Below are 20,428 nucleotides of genomic sequence, written 5' to 3'. Positions count from 1 at the left end.
CCTTGTGAACTGGAGCAACTGGCTTTCCTGTCCAGGAAGGACGGGCAGCGACACTGCACACATGTTGGTAATATCAAGCTTTGATGCAGACATAGTAATGTGTGGTGAGGAATTAAGTGTAATCTTTGTTTCCACTTCTGCATGAATTTTGTGGAAGTGCTCGAGGGTCAACATTTTATACAGCTATTAATTTATGTATGTGGTCTAATAAACCATTGCAAAGTGAATGTGTGGCATCAGCAACAGATAGCCAGGCACTATCACAAAAAGAAGCAAAATAATGCTACGTTGTCAAAAGTTGCAAATTCTGGAGGAGAGAGAGAAAAGGACAAGACTGCATCGATCAATTGGACATGACTGAAGGCATGCACGGTATGTCGAGCAAGAAGCAGAGAGAAGGAGTATTAAAGAAACGCATGAAGGAGAAGCCTGACAGTGTGTGAAGGCAAGAGCATCACATGAAAAGAAAAATTTGAAGAAAGTAGCACATGAATGGGGAGCTAGCTCAGATGCCAAGGAGCAAGAATTTTCTGCTAGAAATGTTATTGCTGTTGTGCCTTAGCCCTGGTGCTGCAAATGGAAGGTGGAAGAAACAAGTACAGTACAAGTTGAAAAAGTGCTGTGGCAAGAGTGAGCGGCATTAGATCGGTGCCTCATCAAAATGATTAAATTTGCAGTGCTCATGTGCGCTCAACAAAGTGTGCTAACCTGTGCTGCTGGAAGTGTGCGAGCTATCGCGAGATGAAATGTGCAATCAGCCAGCTCTTCCAGATTCAGAAAAGACTTAAGACCAGAGGAAAATTTCTAAAACTACAAGACAGCAACCTGATTTGTTAAATCATATTTTGGATGTTTCCAGTAGAAGCACTTGCACCAACGAAAACTAAGTTGCATTAAAGGTTGGACTTCAGAAAGTGCATCAACACTACACCAACGATAAATGCAATTCCACTACATGGATAACTTGCCTTGTATGAAAACATTGTTTTCACCTTTTGCTCTCCTGTTCGCCACATAAGCATTGCGGATTAAACAAAGTCTCACTGTTTCGTGCAATGCGTTTGTCACTGGCTGACCACAGAGACGCCGAACAAGTGTACTGGCAGGCATTCAGAGCTATTTCGCATGCGGTTGTAGTGATCTGAGCCCTTGTTTCGCCCACATAGAGCGCCCCGTATATGAGCTAGACATCGTAACAGCCGGGATTACTAACTAGCCAATATCAGTGTTACTGCACAGCTTTCACAAGGGTCTACTGCTATGAAATTGCATGACGACCACTTTTCTTTTGCATACATTTCTTCCGTATTCATCCGCAGGGCGTAGTGTTTTGCCAGTGTGGCTATACAGCTCTCACAACGATCTACGGCTCAGATTGCATGACGGCGCAAGTTTTATACTTACACATACAGAGTACAAGATTTCCATTCCCACGAACCTCCAAGTGTGCTGTATTCTCAGTTACATTAAGAACTAATGCATCGGCACGGCAGTTAATTCATAAACTGTTTCCGTTCCCGCGATTCCCCTGAAGTGTGTGGTATGCTGACCTTGATCAACGACACTATAATGAACAATGCATCGGCACGACGTAATGCTTTGCCACTAAAGTCATCCGAGAAGACACCTCACTTCCAAACGTATCCCCTTGCGACTATAAAATTTAGTATGCTACCGTCGCAACAATATGGAAACAAACTCACCTCGGATGCGGCTTCTTCCGCCTTGCCGGCCACGCATCCTGTCGATTCTGTGCTGCAAGCTCGGCTAGGGACAAACGCAGCAAACGGTTTTCTTCCCCGTTGTACCTAAACGACGAGAAATCTTGAGCACCAAAAGTCCCCACATTTCTCTCTCGCAGCTACTGCGCCTCGCGCGTGCGCGGAAACAGCGGTGAAATCCATTTTCGATGTGCTCGTCACCCCGCTCCCCTCGGCCTTTCCTTCTCCACGCCTCCCGACGCCCCAGCCTCCGCCGCTCCCCCATTGGCCAATGTGTGTCACGTGAAAGAACGCGTTGTGCTTTTGTATATTTTTTCTTTCCAGTGCGCTCCGACCGCCATTGCCGTCCCAGTGCGACGAAAGTACGTGCAGACGGATTGATCCCGGGAGGTCGCGGGATAAAATCGCGGCCGCGGCGACTGCAATTTCGATGGAGGCGATATGCAAATTTAAGACGCCCAGGTCCCGTGCATTGGGGGCACGTTAAAGAATCCCAGCTGGTCAAAATTAATCCGGAGTCCCCCATTACGGCGTGCCTTATAATCAGATCGTGGTTTTGGCACGTAAAACCCAAGAAATGTTTTTCTAGTCTTGTGCACGTGTTCCAGTTAAAGCAACACTGGGAAAACTGGGAAAAACCTGGCAAAACTTGCAACGCAAAAGAATACAGACGCACGTAGTATGCAGATATAAATTAGTACTTCAACAAAAGTGTCACAGGTGCTAATGAGGGGGTGGGGGGGAAGGGATAATTCTTTTCGGAACCTCTGCCCAGTTGTCCTATCAAGTTCGTTCTTGCTATCAAATTCCAACCACTTGCACTGTAATAAATAATATATGATTTCATGTCTGGTTCGTTGATCAAATTAACAATACTGCCTACGTGTGAAAACATTGTTCATGGCCACCACAACCCGTGCATGAGATACATACATCTGTAAAAGGCGTGGAGCAGAAGCAGCCCTTTTGCTAGGTATATGCTGGCCCCAGACAGCTGGAATCTCTCACGCGCCGGCCGAATAAAAAGCATCCTGCAGGTACGTAAATGAACCTACGGAACCACGTGCACATACTTTCACGCAGTCAAATCCAGAAACAGGTAATTACGCGCGTGTTCGAGCACACCGTGTGCATGCGTCGTGTTTCAGCAACACGAACTCTCAACGTGCGGGCGCTTTACACCTTAATTAAAGAATGGTCCTTCCCTCTATTTTTTTTTTTGCGCAATTCCAGCATTACATTAATACGGCCAGTTACTGACTGATGAAGCAGAATCTCGGCTCAAAAACTGCTCCGCAGGGCTCGAACGAACTTTCCACGGACTTCCTCCGGTAGTGCGTTAGCCATCGTCTGCTATAACAGGGACAACATAGGCAGCGCCACTGTCGAGGCCGCGCCGAATGTAAACGAGAGAGGAGTACTGGCCTGACATCATGGCGGAGCAACGCCAACTTTCGGCTTCCCTTACTTCACAAAGAACGACGGCAGAGGCCCCTCCTCAATTTTTCCCTTCCTCCATGTCTGCGCATAAGAAAACTTACACACGCTTTACTGCGCAACATCGTGTTTTTCATAGGTTTGCAAGCACAAAGATATAAACTACAGAAATAATGCGTGCTTTTCTCAACTGTTTTTTCTGTCGCCACAAGGTGGCGCCAATACGCAAAAGCGTCTTCCATACGTCTTCCCGCGTCTTCCAGACGGTTCGGAACGCGTTCCATTACATGGTATCGAAGATGCCTCAGTTCACGTAGTAACGTTGGTCTCGGCACGTAGCCATAGGCGTTATGTGACGTAGCTGTCTACGTAGACTACACTCTACCACCGTGACGTAGGCTGTCTCCGATGCTGGCTAGCAATGGAATACACCCACTATGTGCTCATATGCAAGCCCTTGGCAGTGCGGTCAGTGTGCTGACCGGTGCTGACTGCCGACGCCACCGCAGTGGCCGCACGCGACCTTAGGGTAGTGCGCGAGGAGGCGGGGAAAGTTATGGTGAAACTGCGCTAAGTAACCACCTGCTAAGCTTTTCGTGTTCACAGTTATTCTGTGAGACGAAATAGCTAGGAAAACTTGTGGAGCATCTTGGGATTGACTGCATCACTGAATTGTGAGTCCATCAGATGCTATCAGTATTGCGGTATTTCCCAGGCTCTGCTGTTTACAATAGTCGAAGTTTTCGTACTCTTTGGTATAGTGTGCTACTTCATTGCAAAGCAGAACCGCATAGAGCTCGTTTGGACACTGATATAGTCTTCGTGAATTCTTAAGCGTGTCTTGTATTTTCATTCATTCGCATTCAGAACCGCCTGTACTACGTAAAATTAGGCCTAACTTGACGGAAAAGTCGAGTGGTCGATTTCTTGGGCACTGAAGGCTGGAACGGGTCGTGAAAATGTTAACCAGACTGTCACGAAACAAGAGCTTGTTGCGCGAACTTTTATTAATGCGTGTTTGCAGCAGGTAGCCGTCCGCACTAGTCCGGATGTAGCTGTAATGCTATGCCGGTTTCGGAGCAGTAGAGGTAGTAGGTGTTCTGTGGTAGTAGTGCATGTGCAGGGATCATTTGACATCCGCTTATATGATCTTGCTGATCTTGATTGCAGCACACGGAGGCATAGCACGGCGGCAACATGGATTTTGTCGAAACTGTTCAGAAGAAGGTGCATAAAGCTCAAGAATTGATAAATGAAATTGAAACAAGCAGGAAGTGCCTCCAAAACAACTGCGAAACTGTGAGTATCTGTTACATGGCGAGTAGTTTAGTCAGTACAGAAGCATATTGTGTAAATACAGCCCCATTCGGGGGCCCTCCTAACGGTGTCATTTATTTTGGAAGTAGTGAACAAGCCATTATCTAGCTTTTTCATTGCATGGTTTCGTCAAATAAATAAAATAATAAAGTATGCTAAAGCACGCTCATGCTTCCTAAAACATCACTGCAAGTGACATAAGACGCAATTCCATTGATTTCTTCAAAAAAAAAAAAACCCTTATAGGTCACCCACCAACTTAGCATTCCAGCTGCCTTCCAGTCTTTGTCTATGTCTGCCTCTCGATTTTTTTCTACTCTCAAGTTTGCTGCCATTCTCCTAGTATAGCCGGAACATTTCCCCTACCTGAAATGCGACCAAGCAATAAATACATAAAGGAAGATGCTTGACGTGTCATGTCAAATAGCTTCAACTGTAGCAGTTTGCTGGTTCAAGGGCTACTTGTGCTAGAAGAGTCCTCAAATAAGTGTTGGAATTTCAAGCGGCTAATGACTGCAAATATTTCAGGAAGTGCAGTTTCGTGAAACTGTGATATTGTCTACGTGGAAAGTGTGTTTTAAGTTGTCACCCACTGCAATTGAACTTGAAGCAGTGTCAACGGGATGCTGACAGTAACTGAACCGAATTTCTTCAGTCCTTTTCATTAGCATGCCAGAACCATATAAAACAAACAGGGGGTGATTGCATAACTTCAGAGCTATCACTTGTCTCAAACCCCAGTTAGAAATGAACTAACACATTTTTATGGGGCCTTTTTTTTTCGTACTGTAACAAATTGTATCTTTGAAAGTATCCAGACCTGCAAGAATTACTTTTGAAAGCATGTAAAATAATTCTGTTGGCAAACCTTGCTTTGATGTGCGTGGATGTCAGCAATGTTAAGTGATGGTAATATTAACTGATCAATGTGCTAAAATCAGAAAATTGGTTGATTTCAGCTGTTAATTTAACTCTGAGCTTGTTTATTGCGACAGCACTATCCCTTTAACTCATTATGCTCCCAACTTTGTGCAAACTTTTTGCGAATCTGCGCAGTCTGCCACTTGTATTCAGTGATGACAACACAGTTATAGAGATGGTGGCGTGATAGACAATTTGTTGACGGACTTCCAAGAAAATGGAAAGCCTTTTTTGGGAGATGACCACTGAAGATGACCGCTGCAGAGTTGAAAGCAGGGCTGCTAATTACTGCTGAATCAAGGTCTAGCTTTGCTGCATGAGTGTATTGGCTGCTCTTGCCTCTGAAATAGATGTGCAGATAGTACTACTTTCAGAGTCGTCTTAACATGATGTTTTTAGCACAAAAACTTGGAAAAAAATTAAACAGTGAGAGGCGAAAGGAAAGATGAGCGCTACACTTACAACTGTTTATTCTGGAAACAGAGCATTCTATATATACGCAAACATTCACATGCGCAAATGCATAAAACATGCAAAGGATGCCAGTCATCTGAAGGCATTGTTATCACTTCTTAAATGCTTAGCAATCTCAATTCTGAATCATAAAGCGTAACAGTATAACTTACACAGGCTATACCAGTGGTTTGGATATGGTAGGCCTCTAACAGATCATGTGCGGTTTTGTTCTTGCTTCAGCCTAAGGTCCTGATATTAAAAAAAACAGTGGTTCACAGTCAGGACAAGACCTGCAATGCGCAGACAAGTGTGCAGTTGTATCCTCCTTTAAAATATTTGCATGCTCTCTCATTCGGTCATTGATGCAACGCCCAGTTTACTCAATCTAGCACTTGCCACAGCCGAGTGGAATCAAATAAACCACTCCAGTGGAGCAATGCACGTAATGCTTATCGTGCTGTACTGTACACCCATTCGTAGTGCCACCCGTGATTCGGGGGCAAAAACAAGCCAGCTTGTTCGGGGCGAAGACCACAGGCACTCCATACCTGTTCACCACCTTCTTAAGGTTGTGGCTAATCCTGTGAAGGTACGTGATCACTTGTGCCTTTTTTTTCTAGCGTTGCACTAAACTTCATCGCCCATGTTAGGAGGCTTTTTGTTGCCTTTCAGCTTCTGGAGCGAAGCTTCCCCCACTGACGTCATTACCAAGCGGGGGTAGCCGGCTTTTAAAAGCCGCTCAATCTGATTGTCAAAACTCGTCTTGATCCTATGAACACACAATTTTTTAAGCGCCGACTCCAGGCAGGTTGTTCCAATATCTCATGTTATAATATTCAAGTGGGCGGGAATCGTATATTAGCAGCTCTTTTTTAGAGCATGTTGAGTAGCACCAATAGAAATGCTACTCACCAAGCGCTAAAAAAGAGCTGTTACCATATGATTCCGCCCACTTGAATAATATAATACTAGGAATTGCTACAACGTGCTTGGGGTAAGCACTTTAAAAAAATAGTTCGAAAGAAGGCACAAGTGGTCCCGTACCTTCACAGGGTTCGCCACAACCTTAGGAAAGTGGTGAACAGGTATGGAGTGCCTGTGGTCTTCTCCGCCCCGAAAAAGCTGGCCTGACTCTGCCTGTCTCTGCCCCGAACAAGCTGGCCTGTCTCTGGCGCTACGAACGTGTGTACAGTACAGCACGTTAAGCATTACGTGCATTGCTCCTCTGGAGTGGTTTGATTCCTCTCGGCTGTGGTAAGTGCTACATTGGGCGAACTGGGTGCTGCGTCAACAACCAAATGAGAGAGCATGCAAATGTTTTAAAGAAGGATATGACTGCGCACTTGTCTGTGCATTGCAGGTCTTGTCCGACTGTGAACCACTGTTTTCTAATGCCAGGATCCTAGGCAGAAGCAAGCATAAAACGGCACATGAGGCTTGTCATATTCAAACCACTGGTGCATCCTGTATGAGTTATACGGTTACGCTTTATGATTTGGAATTGAGATTGCTAATTATTTAAAAAAGTGATAATAATGCTTTCGGCTCACTGGTGTCCTTTGCATATTTTATGTGTTTGCACATGTGTATGTTTGTGTATATATAGGACGCTGTTTTTGGAATAAACATTTGTAAGTGTAGCGCTAGTCTTTTCTTTCGGCTCTCACTTTTTTCTTTCTTTTCAAATTTTTTGCGTAAAAAGCATCATGTTAAGTAAGCACCAACTCATCCAAGAAGTTAACCAGAGTCATCATTGTGCATGCTACAAATCCTGCACAAACTGCTAAGCCTGAAAAGTGTGTGATAGCTCAATGGCTAGGGCATCTGGTTCCCATTGCCGAAGTGTTGCGAGTTCACTCTCTCTCAGTGGCAAAGTTTTGTTTTGCAGTATAGTGAGGAAGAACTTGATGGTGACAAGGTAGCCTTCCGACGACACGATGGCATTGGCATACCGGAAACGGCATAATGATAATGATGGACATGGCAAGCGCACTTTCAAGTTCTGATTTGCTGTCTCAGTAAAACAGATTTATTAAACCTGTTTTTGGGAGCACGAGTCTGCTCTTTCCTTGGTGGTTCAACTTCGAATGGCACGTAATGTTGGTTGGGAAACATTGTTTGCTTCATGATTAACCCATCCAGATTATTCTGTTAAAATGTTTAGCTTCCCCAATGGCACTAACATAGAGATAAATGTACATTTCACAGAAAGAAAAGTGATTTTTGGTAAGCTTTGCAATTATCACCTTAGCAAACATGTATATTGTGCAAGAGGCTCCTGCAATTTTATGCTTGTGTATACCTTTTTTGTCACATTTTCAAGCATCTCACCACTGTTTAGAATGGGGCAAGTACAGGTAATCTCTGAATGTGAGCAGTTTTTGATGAAAATCTGCAAGTGAGTGCACAAAAACAAACAAACAAAGAAAACCAAACTTGAGAGAGTTGGCACATAGGGAACACACATGCTGAAATGCCAGATGGAGAAGGATGGGCATTATATGATGGGTAGCACAAACTTGGCACGCATGACAACAGAGAAGACGAAGACATGGCCCTGGAGCTTCATCTTGTCTACTGTGCATGCCCCATTTGTGCTACACATCACTTAAGTGTCATACCAACTAGCCTATCATTCTTCTTTTGAAGGATGGGTGTTCAGCAGCACATATAGGTGGTGTGATAATACATACATTGGGCAAAGGCATGTACTGCTCCACTCAGACCACGGAGAAATTATTCCTTCTCTGCGGCTCAGACATAACGTGAATGCAGGTGTTTGGAGTGTTTACTGCTGGGCCTGAGTTCGCACCAGGGGTCCAGCATGCGTCATGTCCGCTGTTGACGGATGCTGCATGCCTGTTTCTGGCAGTTTCTTGGACCCATTGGCTAATGCTCTATGGTGCTGGTGACTATGCGAGCCGCTCGCTTGCATGTTTAAAGGGTCCCTGAAACGATTTTTGATAATTTTGTACAAACATACTGAATTGTTAGGGTAGGTCGTTCTGATCATTGACACATTTAAGCGTCCCGCATAATGTTTGTACCATATTTTCCAGTCTATAAGTCGCACCTTTTATTTAAGTTGCACCCCCCTTAATGCAGCAAGATTTCTGGAAAAAAAAGTATATAAGTTGTACCAGTGTAAGCGATAAAAAAAAAATAGTGACGTTTCACTTCGTGAACGCAGGTAACGCACAAGCAATGATAGACACTCCAGGCGCATTTCTGCCGTCTTAGTCGCTACAATGTTTCATATGAAGTCCAAGAGCGATAAAATCGTCTCCGTGCACTGTACTACAGTGTACTAGAAGGGGCTAGTGTGTTCAAGGGCGGCATGCGCCATGCATTGCCGTGAGGTCGAAAGTGTGGAAGAGTCCAGCACTTGGATGTCAGCCCGTGCGACGGCAGCGCCGTCGCCAAAATTCGTCACATAGGGTTTTCCATTGCTCATTCCTGCTTTTATCAGCAGGGTTGTGAGGCTTGTCGATTTCTCACCAAATTCGCTACTTGTAAAGGCTCTTGGCATCTGAAAATTGTGCTTGGCGACTTGGCTACTTTTCACATTGGTAATTCGTATAGGTAGTGTCCGAATCACACTTCCCCCGATGGCCGCTTTGAAGCAGCAGCCCCAAATGCCAGATCTTGAAGGCCATGCTTTTTGCCTTGAAAGCTTTGGAAGCGAATTGAGGAGCTGAAAAATCGTAGCCGCGATATGACCAGTGGGCGTCTTCGACTTGTCATCCTGGCCTGTCCAGGTCTGCTCGAGATTCTTCATATGCAACACTCGGCTGAAATTGTCTCGGGCAGTCCAGATCTGTCGTGGACGAATAATTGACAGGCCCAAGCAGCTCCCTCTGAGTAACATGAATCAACCAATCTTAAAGGCAATGCTTTTGTGTCCTTCGTAGTATGGAAGCACTAGTGTGTCCTAATTTTACCCCCAGCGACGGCTGCAACAACGGAAAATGCGTCATGGCAGCCATGACATTACAGGTGCCAATGTTTATGTGACTATGCGACTGCATACCAGGGAAAGTAAAACGTGTGCGACGTCAGACAGTTTGCACGTGAACATTTAAAGGGAAGTCAATGGTGCAAGTATGGCGTGCAGTGAGCTTATTGTACTGAAAATCGATGACACCGCTTTGGTGTTTGTACTGTTCTGTTATTTTTTGTCTGTCATCAGTGCTAGAGGAAACTACAGGTCTTTTTCACCTTTTTCTTGTCAATTTTTGCATAAAATATTGACAATTGTTGGTTTGTCGCACCGTGGCTACTTTTTTGGCTACCAATGAAAGCTTTTGCCGCAGTTGGCGACTTTCTTGGCTACTTTTCTGAATTGTCGGCTACTTTTCCTCCCGATGACCTGGCAACCCTAGTTGCTGTACTGCTGGCTCGAGTAAAAGAGGAATCGTGACTAATTCTCTTTGACGCCGTGTCATCGGCTGGAGGAGTTACCAGTGTAGTCAACAACTGATTTGCCGGATGCCCGATTTTGGGGAAATGCTCGATAAAGGCAAAACCCACGAGCGGCGGCTTCGAGCGACAGATCAGGCCGTCGCTTGAACAGATCGCTCAGTCTTGTTGTGCGATCGCTCTGTTCTGCAAATCTAGAATTTGTCGCTCGTTGCCCAGAAGTGCTATGAGTGACTAGTCAATAGCGCGAAGCCGGAACTATATGTACATCACTCAAGTACCACAGATTGTGGCATGGAACGAGCAAATGATTGAATTCTTGTAGTACAAAGATAACAATCTACTGGAAGACCTTCAAAAATATTTTGTGCTGCTTTTCACAGTAAAACACATAAACTTAAGTTAATAAAGCACGTGTCACGCTACTTTTGGCGCCTATATTGCTGCCCTCATACCGGCAACACGGGGCAGACGTCGCTCGCATGGGGTACGGTTTGTAGGCGACAGCGAACGCGACAGCCATCTCCATTGCGTCGCTTGTCGCAAGATCGCTTGGGACGGCTTCGCGGCACCAGCACGTGCCCCATAGTCAATGTATAAGAACGTCTGTAATTTCAGACACAAAAACCATTCGCTGTCCGAAACGGCCTTAATCGGAGCCAGCACCGCCGTTTCGATTATCTCGTCGCCTCGAACCAGTGCTTTCGCACGCAGATCCACTGGCAGCCGTAGCCACCACCACGGCAACGCGAGGCCTAGCTGCTTCCACGTTCGCCTTTACGGTTCTTGCCGTTCAGTGCCGTGTTTTTCATTGAAAAAATTCGTCGCTGTCAGTAATGGCACCTACTCTGCCTCTGTAATCCTCGCGATTGGCTTCGAAGCTCAGAAATGCGCGTTGCATAATTTCGGTTCCCGAAAGGCAGCTTCGCCTTAGCACAGCAATGTTACGCGGTGAAGCGTACGTGAAGTATCGCGGCGAAGCTTCACAAGCGTTGGAAGGGGCAATTGTCACGGGACACGGTACGCATTCGATAATTATACACGCGTGCACCCGCCCTCTCCTGTCACAGTATGAGCACCAATATGCCTAATATGTGTACTGACAGGCCTTTAGAGCTTTTTCGGACGTGCTTGTGACGATATGAGCCCTTAAGTGCAGTAAAAGACATGCATTCATTTTTTTGGACTGCCCAGTTAAATTTTGTGGACGTATTCGTGGCCCCTAGGAAGTCCGAAAAATCGGACGCTGACTGTACAATTGACCAAGAGGATGCTTCAAGTGCTTCGTGCAACGAACGCACGCTGAAGCAACAAGAACAGAAAAGACCGTCATTGAGGAATGATGGGGAAAGGAACCACGCCGTCTTTTCTTTGAAGGAGCTTGAGCTAAAAAAGCAGTGTTGGCTGATGCCAATATGCAGGTGTCCCTCAGCCAAACAAAAATACTCTTTAAAGCAGTGAAAGGCAACACAGGCATTTTACACGGGCTGAGAGTATGCGAGGACAGTTGAGGTTGACTTCCCAGCTGCTGAGAAAATCTCACTTCTGACAAAGTTCGGGCCTAATACCAATGATCTTGCTATCACGTGATAGCGATAGCTCATTTTTGAAAATATTTGCTTCTGTATTCATCTTCTTTTTATTCATATTTGAAAATGTTTGACTTGATTAGCAATGGGCTTTATAATTCTTTAAAAAGAAATTCTGTGTTTTACTATTCCCTCTCTTCAGCTTTCTATTGTGAATAAAATACTCTACTCCTTATTATTCAAACTGGATTGAGTTGTTTTTATTTTTTTTAATGCTTGCTTGAGAGTGACAGCATCGGGCGATGTGGTGTAGCCTGTCTTGACATAAAATAACGTTCCGTGTCACTCAGGGGAAACCTGGAAAACTTTGCAATATACTTTGTAAATAGTCTCCAGTCTCAATCCTTTGTTCGCATAACAATATTTTGCCATTGTGCATCACATAACTCTAAGACTATAACAGCTACACAAGAAGTATTGTCATATTTGAAATCTGCATAGAAAACTGTATACTTGACTGAATTTTGAAACATCTAATACAAGTAATAAAAAATAAAGTTGTTTCGAGGAGCGTCTCCCCTTAAGGGGAGCATAACGTTCAAACACTTGTACCTGTGTTATAGCGCACTGACATGAAATTCTTATGAGAAAGCGTTCCTTGAAAGATAACCTCTGTGTCTAAGTGTACAACAAAAAACTTTTCAGGGACCCTTTTAGTAAAGTGTGAAATATGCAGTACATCTGAGCACCATTGTTTGCAGTCATTGACATATACATTAATGACAGTGGTTCACAGCATTGTCACTTTGCATATCTGCGAACTCACCTGAATTGGTGCTCTTTCTATGATTTAACAAATATTGCGTTATATTTCCAAAACATTAAATTGTGTTTGCAAAAAATTTTGCTTGTCAGTCTCAGCTTCTGCTGTTAGGTCTTCTGATACTGAAAGGACACGAGGGGTACTTGCTTTGAGCCACATTATTACAGGCAAGGTCCTGAAGCATGCGTAATTGACTACAGCTAGGTCCATGAGGGAGCCACTGTGTGCCAATCACTTTTCAGTCTGTGCTGGTCCTAGTTTGTTGCTGCTTGTGCTGTGCCTAAAGGTAAATTATTGTTTAAAAATTTTGCAGATCTAATGCACACCTTGAAATCTAAGTGGAGGGAAGCTTTTGTGAAGTGGTTAATCAAATGCTAGAAATGTGTCCTATTCGTGTCTGCGTCATTGGCATGAAAGGCAGCTGGCATGCGCTCGTGTTCTTTCATGCACTCGTGCTAAGCAATGCGAGATGCGGCAAACATCTTGGAGCTGGTGCTGGCACGATAGAACTATACGTACAATTGTGGCCTAATAGGTCGAGCATGGGACTGATGCTCAAGCCCACCTGTGGTGCCGTTTTTTTTTTTTTTTTTTTAAAGCTAAGCTTTGCTTAGCGAATCTCGCCAAGTTTCGTGACCGTAGGTGTTGCGGCCTGGCTGTTATCTTGCCGAATAGGCCAACTAGCGAACAATGCATGCTGCTGGGTTCCTTGCAGTACCACCAGATGCTCGCATGTATTGTGGCATTTCATTAGCCTCTCTACAATGCCTGAATAATGCCTTCCATGTAACTTTTTGCGGACGTTCAATAAACAAAAACTTGTGTTTCAACTCTTTTGTACTCACACAAAGCTTCACTGTATGTAGATTCTAACTCAATGGACCTGCTGCATTTTTTAGAAGTGTGAGCTATTGGGCAAGACAGCAGCCGCAATTGGGAAAGTCCAGGAGGGGTCGCAAAAACACAGCTTTACTTTAAAAGTGTGTATGTATCTCCCATTAAAGGTTTGTGCTTGGTATATTAAAAGTAATGTGTACAGGGGTGTTCTCTATACAGTTTTGTAATGTGAAATGTAGGTGGTGGTGCTGTTGAGACTGAATGGGCATGTAGTTGGTGTGCAATGCCTCTGTTGTTCGGAAACTGACATAGGAAAAGGAGTTCTTTTGCACTGATGCATTGAAAGTGGTATTAAAAAACGTGCTACTTGATGAAATAGCTACATGCTGGGAATGCTTCCTGTTAGGGGAATGGTGATTTTTGTGGAAAATTATCTGACTGGGAAGGATGACAGCATAAATTTGAACAAAGGTTCTTTGCTCTTCTAAATTAAAAAAAAAAATGTTGTATAGCTGTTCTAAGCATATTGAACTGATAGCTACTGTTAATGAGTGAATTATTTGGCAATGGACAAAGGTTTTTGTAAAGCAAGACAAGCAGGGTGGATTTGTTTAGTGTAGGCAGCAGTGTTTTCACTGTTGCAATTGTGTGTATTACGATTGTGACCTGACCTCTGCATCTCACTTTCTTCTTCAGCTCAAAGATGACATAGACGCTGCTTGCAACCAGCAGATAGCTGCTGTTTGTCAACGAAAGGACCAGTTGTGCCACCAGGTTGAATTGCTGACTGCTGAACAGGAGAGGCAACTTCAGTCAGATTTGGCAAAGTTACACCAATATCAAGGCAGCCTGTTGTCAGTGCTTCAGCTGTATGCTGCTGGTACACTCAAGAATGACAGCAATGCTTTCACTTGTCTGCAAGATCTTGAACTGTGAGTTTAGTATGGCAGATATGTAACTGAAATGAGCTATGTTGATCATTATTTGAAACCAGTCTTTGCTTGGACTCGGTGAGGTCATTCTAAATTATATTACCCTGTGTAAATACATTCATGCCACTTTCAATCCTTCTAAATGTTAGGTAGTAAATGTAAGGTATACTTAAAACACACACACCTATAAGTAGGCATGCAATATCTGACTGAGCTTAGTTATTAACATGAGCAATGAAAACAATAATGAAATAGAATACATTTCATTGCTTTTTGAAAGTAAATTAAAAACTTGAGCCGAGTATTGCAGCTCTTTTTTCCCCAAAAAAATATGAATATGAAAAAAACCTAATAAAATCAGTAATTTTGCTTTGTAATGCTAGCGGTGTCACACTTTGGGTGAAGAATTCAAGAAGTTTGGTATCAAAACATTTTTTTTCTGCAATAAAGTCGTACTCTTGCAATAATCAAATGCAGGTTTAGTTTGAAGAGAGCAGCAATGTGATGGCATGCTCAACTTGTTTAGAGTAGGAGAAATGGTGCAAACTTAGCGACTTACAGCAGTAGTGAAACTAATTCCACCCTTTCATTTACATTAAAGAGGAAAGTTGTATACTACACCTCTGGGCACATTTAAGGCATGAGAGAAGTCGCTGGGTGTCACTGTACTGGTGAAGCTACATTCTCGTCAGGCGAAACACACTGGCTTTCTCTTGATGCCACCACATGCTGTACTGTTGTTTTAATTAAGCAGTTCAATAGAGTCTGCAGGTGTGGTTAAATTTTAAATGCAAAGCATTTCTTGGCAAACATTTGCCACTTCGACAGTATCTATCGATCGATCAATCCGCCCACCTACATTTTACACTGCGTCTTTTGATTGATCAATCGATCGATCTGCCTCCCCGCTTGTCCGCCTACGTCTTGGTGCTTTCATGGTCGTTTCGTTAACTTGGTGTGTACCAAAATTGGCATGGTATGACAAGAGTGTGTGACGAACATAAATGATTGGTCATCACATGAATCTCATGTAGGTCATAAAACAGCCACGTTCATCTTGGTGCTCTCATGGTCATTTTGTTAACTTGGTAGGCTCCCCGCACACTGCTTTGCATAACATCGATTCTCATAGGACGTGGGATATGCCAGCTTTTTGGTTTTACGCAATTTCATCTTGCAGCCAAACTAGGCCGACCATGCGCTCAAATGTGAAACTTGTTGTTGCAGGTATGAAACATCACGAAACCTTTAGCACTGTGTGGCAGTTGTGATCTACATTAATGAAAATGAAAACGACCAGTTGGCAGTTTTCCACATTGCAACCACAACAGTTGTAGCAGCCACCAAAAAAACATTAATCAATACCAGTCCATTTCTTGCTGTGTTCATGTTCCCTCGGCTTGCCAGGAAATCTATACAGTTGAAGGTTCAGAACTTCCGTAGCAGTCCTTCATGCAGTAGTACTACCATCCCTGCTCATTTTTTAGCCATAGTTTTGATGTCTCACATTTGCAGTTGCAAAACCATGTCCTGACAAAGTTCAGCTTGACAGTGGTGGCCCATGGATTTCAAGTTTCTTGCCATTATGCTGTAATTGCACACAGCAATAATACAGCGTGCATTGGGATATGAGCTACTGATAGCTTTTAAGAAGTGGCTCATGAATTTTTCACTGAAGATGCACAATATGGTATTCTTATTGTTGGTTATTTGTACACAATTTTTTTCGGTTTACTGTGATTGTCAGCGCTCCTTGGGCCTATACCTATCGTTGCATCTTTCTGTACAGCCCAAATGTGACAACCGGAGTGCCACAGCTGCACTTTGCCAAAACAGGGGAAAAGGAGCTAGAAAAGGCAGTGCGAGGCTTTGGCTGTGCCAAGCTGCATCATGTCAGTGCACCAGTTGGCAACTTCAAGGACAGCCAAACCAGTCTTTTCAGTGGGGAATGTGCTAAAGTCTCCGACTCAAATGAACCTTGGCTGCTATGTGACATGGTACGTATGCATGTGGTGATAATATGGAATGTTTACTTGCATTGTTCTTCTTGGTTCAAGGCAGTAAGTCCTTCTTTTAATGAAGTTCCTTTATTCGAAATGGTGCATTTTCGAATTTTGTGACTGTCCCGTTCGAATACTGGATTATTCGAAGTGCAGTGGTAGTGGACTTAGTGCGAAATACAATATGGGTGAAGGTGTGGAAACTGCCTTTTGCACTTCATGCCTATGTTTACATTTTATCAACTGCCTCGGCTGTACGGAATGGGATGTAAGAAATCCATGCATTCTAAAAGCTAGTGCTAAGGCTTCCAGGAACATAGCTTTTTCTGTTGTGGCACAAGTTTGGCACTCATTTGCAGTGCATGCAGTTGCAAGTTCAGCCTGTCAACGAATTTTAGCTTCTGGGGTGGGTTTGTGCAAATGCATACTATGCACTTGAATATAAAGAAAAGCGATTGGTTCTTGTGCAGCCAGTATATCTTCACATCTCTTGTCAGATGTGTAATGTGGTTATGTCACTGGTTTTCTGTCTGCAGTTCTGGATCTGCTTGAGTGTGTGTATGTAAACAATAGAAGACTTTAGAAAAAGGTGCGTGCCCTCAAGTGGTTGCTGGCAAGGCATTGTAGGAATCTTGAGAGAATGCGCTCCATTGTCTGCTTCATTTGCAGCTGCCTGCAGAGTATGTGCCTCGTCCAACTGGAGTTGATCCTTTCTTCTGCCATCTTGGTTAACTGTAGCACACCATGTCAGAAAGATAAGCACGACCCCAGTAGCCACAAAATGCTGTGTGGGTTCGGCAGCCATCTTGTCTCCGCGCAGTCTGTGCCGAGTGCATCCATGCTCTGGTGCTCACTTTTTGCCTGCTGTGGATATGCAACAAAGTTCATAACCTGCTTTAGGTAAATGTACCAAATGCACAGCCATGACACACTGCTGAGATGATAGTGGCACGCCATCAGCATGGGGTAGGTTTTACACTACTACTTTGTTGCATTTTGGCTGCCTATATTTGCACGTAGAGACATTCCAACAGCATTACCGTTTAAAGCAATTGGGCGCGTAAACAGTTTTTTGTGGGGGTTTCAGCCGAGTGTCTAAGCCTGAAGGGGGCATGGGGTCAAATCCCGGCCGCAGCAGCTGTATTTCAATGGGGGCGAAATCCAAGGACACCTGTGTGCCTGAAGAAAACAAGTAACTGCACTGAACAACAGGACGTAACTGGGACAGTCTTCGTCGGTCTGTCACGTCCCATTGTTCAGCACTGTTACTTGTTTTCTTCAGACATGTACCAACCAGCCTAAGTTGGCATGTTATACCTGTGTGCCGTGCATTGGGGGCACATTGCAGAAACCCAGGTGGTCAAATATAGTCCAAAATCCCCTACTATGGCGTGCCTCATAATCATATTGTAGTTTTGGCACATAAACAGAGCACAGCTATCTTGGTCTCATCGGAAAGTGCATTTCTCAGTCTTCAAATTTGCCGCTTCAGCTGTCTCCTTCATATAGAACAATCGCGCAAAAAACAAATGATTGAAGGCCATTCAGAGTCTCCAATTGGCTGCACCCCGCCAGGTGACTCCAACGCGGTTTGCCATTGTTCTGGCGCTCGCTTTGTAAGGGTGTCATCTGCTCTTTGCACCTAGCGAGCTCTCAACGTCTTGACCACCCTGTCCTCGAAGAGTGTCGAAATGAGCGTGGCGCGGGTATCGCAGAAGTGCAGCCGGCCCCTCCGCTACTGCACATATCAGACCCGTGGCTAAGCATTCCGAGCATCGCCGACACTGACTTCGTGACCAAGCACTTCGCGCGCGGTATCCTCAGACACGTGGATAAGGTTTTAGAGCGACGGTGTTTTGGACTTCGCTTTCAAGTTTACTTCCAAGCACATCGCGCAAGCAGTCCTGAGGAACTGCGGTTAAGCATTTCGCACATCAGCGCATTACTCGGCGATCAAGAACATTGCGCGCAAACTCCTCAGACTTACGGCTAAGCATTTCGTATAACGGCTTCCCAGTTTTGGCGATCGAGCACGTCACGCACTGAAGTCGGGCTTTCATTTTATTAATTTTTTTGTAAGTTTCTTGAGCTACAGTGCAGGTTGCAACTTCCTCGCTTTTTTGGCTTATTTCAATTCATTCACACCCAAAGTGTGCGTCTGATGTGAAGGTGAAAAAAAAAAGTGCAAATTAGAGGGGGGACCAAGAATGGCACATTCAGCTTTGCTCACAATATTCAACAATCTTTCTACTGCATTCCGTAAGCTCTCCAGGCCCTCACAAGGTTCAAAAGAAAAAAGTTTGTGCAATACAATGTTCTCAAAATATGGTAACTGGTGTAAACATTAGGCTGCAAAAACACTGGGTAAACCTCCACATAAGTGCTGGCTTTCAAGGCATGCATGTTTCAGCTGCATTGGTGTGCATTTCTATTGTGCAGCTAGCTCCTCAGTTGTATAGGAAAAAAAAATTCAAAATGCTGCTGAAAGCCTTCGCTTAGCCATCTAGTCATTGCTACAAAAAGACCAAAATGTGCCATTGAATGCGACAGAGGCATTATCTGAGTGGTGCTAACGGGTAAGCCTCCTGCTCCACTAGAGAAGGCCATCAACAAGGCCGTATGCAAATACGTTCCTGGGACCCATTGTGCTTTTGTGGGATATTGTGCAATGTTTGGTCTGCAACATGGCCAACTTCCTCCTCGCAGAGCAGCGGAAAAGGCTGCCTTGGGGGAAAAAAGGCAAGAAAAGCCCTTCAGACTAAATGCAAAACACTCCAGAATCCCTGCAATTGATAGGACGTCAGTGACTATAGCCCTGTTGCCGTTTGATAACTTTAAATCGAAGGTACACCTTTGAAAGCCATTTTCTCAACTTTTTCTTGGCTCCTGCTCAGCTGTTCCTGCTGATTTCTTCATGACTGCTAGGTCTATTTTTTTAGTTTTTTTCTACATTTTCTTTGAAGTGCAGTTCAGGGCATTACATACTTTCTTTTCCAGTGCAACTTCTTCTGAATTAACGATTCAACTAGTTCCGTCAGCCTGTTGTGCAGTCACCTCATAAAAAATGAAAACTAAAAATGATCTAAGGATGTCACGCCCTCAATCATTCATTTTGGAATGCACGGTGCTTTGAATGAGTGAGTTGAACGAGTAATTTTGTAAGTTGTATGGGCTTGAGACAAGCCCAAAAGGAGAAGAAATTTGTAAATAAAGAAGTTGAGATATAGCAGCGAAATTTTTGATATCGTAGAAATATTACTACTACCTCTGCCATTTTAATCAAAATCCACGAAGAAATAAAGTTGATTTTGGAAGCCATGTCCCCCCCGTAAACTAGGCTGTTTACACTGTCTAAAATTTCCTTGCAGTTGGCCTTTAACTCCTTCATAGGTTGCCTTGAGGACATGCCAAATTATAATCTTCTTTTATACTAAACAATTTTGTGTTATGCAAGCTTTAAGCAGGCTTGCCTCTGCTAGTCATTTCAAAGCAGCTAATTGTTATATTTTATATCCTTCTGTGGCAGGATAACTGCAGTGGTGAGGATGAAGTGGTGGCTGCCTCCTTGCCGAAGTCCCTCTCGGCAACATCCAGTTCCATTGAGGCGGTGTCAATGGATGAGGACGACACGCCTGGCACATTTCATAAGCTGGTTTGTTCCTTCCTCCGGTATCACAAGTGTCGGAAGAGCCATGCCATCTTATTTTTTATACATAAGCATTCAGAAATTTCAAGCATGGAATGTCAACTAGGCTATGTGTAAATCCAAGTCTAGAAACCTTGCTTATCTCTCTCCTCTCCTAGAAACAGCAGATTTATAAAAACGAAGCAGTCTGCTGAGTGGAATTTCAACACATCTCTCGCCTACCATATAGATCCTTAAAAGCAACAAAACGAATGAGGCATGAAGCACATCGTGGGCAATGCTTGCGGTGCTGTGCACAATTGTAAATTCGGAGAACTGTGGTGGCCATACAGAGCCTTCATTTTCTAAAGGTAAAATTTTTTTCCAATGTCCATATAGTGTTTCCTGAGC

General features: G+C 44.0%; 1 protein-coding gene across 2 annotated transcripts in view; it reads left to right on the top strand.

Annotated features, from left to right (window-relative positions):
• The first annotated feature begins 3,582 nt into the window (after positions 1-3,582).
• The window catches only part of LOC135903968 (uncharacterized), a 34,739-nt gene continuing 17,893 nt past the window's right edge, over positions 3,583-20,428 (top strand). Inside the window, exons 1-5 of one of the 2 annotated variants that reach the window (XM_065434487.1) lie at positions 3,583-3,832; positions 4,329-4,457; positions 14,157-14,392; positions 16,182-16,389; positions 19,919-20,044. In XM_065434487.1, coding sequence (XP_065290559.1) covers positions 4,356-4,457; positions 14,157-14,392; positions 16,182-16,389; positions 19,919-20,044 — 672 coding nt within the window. In that variant the 5' untranslated portion in view covers positions 3,583-3,832; positions 4,329-4,355. Of the gene's footprint in view, positions 3,833-3,856; positions 3,914-4,328; positions 4,458-14,156; positions 14,393-16,181; positions 16,390-19,918; positions 20,045-20,428 lie in introns of those variants that run through there. The other variant, XM_065434488.1, reaches the window with a different exon arrangement.

The sequence above is a fragment of the Dermacentor albipictus genome, chromosome 1 (genome assembly GCF_038994185.2).
Source record: "Dermacentor albipictus isolate Rhodes 1998 colony chromosome 1, USDA_Dalb.pri_finalv2, whole genome shotgun sequence".
Classification (NCBI taxonomy): Eukaryota; Metazoa; Arthropoda; class Arachnida; order Ixodida; family Ixodidae; genus Dermacentor; species Dermacentor albipictus.
The sequence above is the reverse complement of the archived record's forward strand: the minus strand, read 5'-3'. Positions and strand labels throughout refer to the sequence as shown.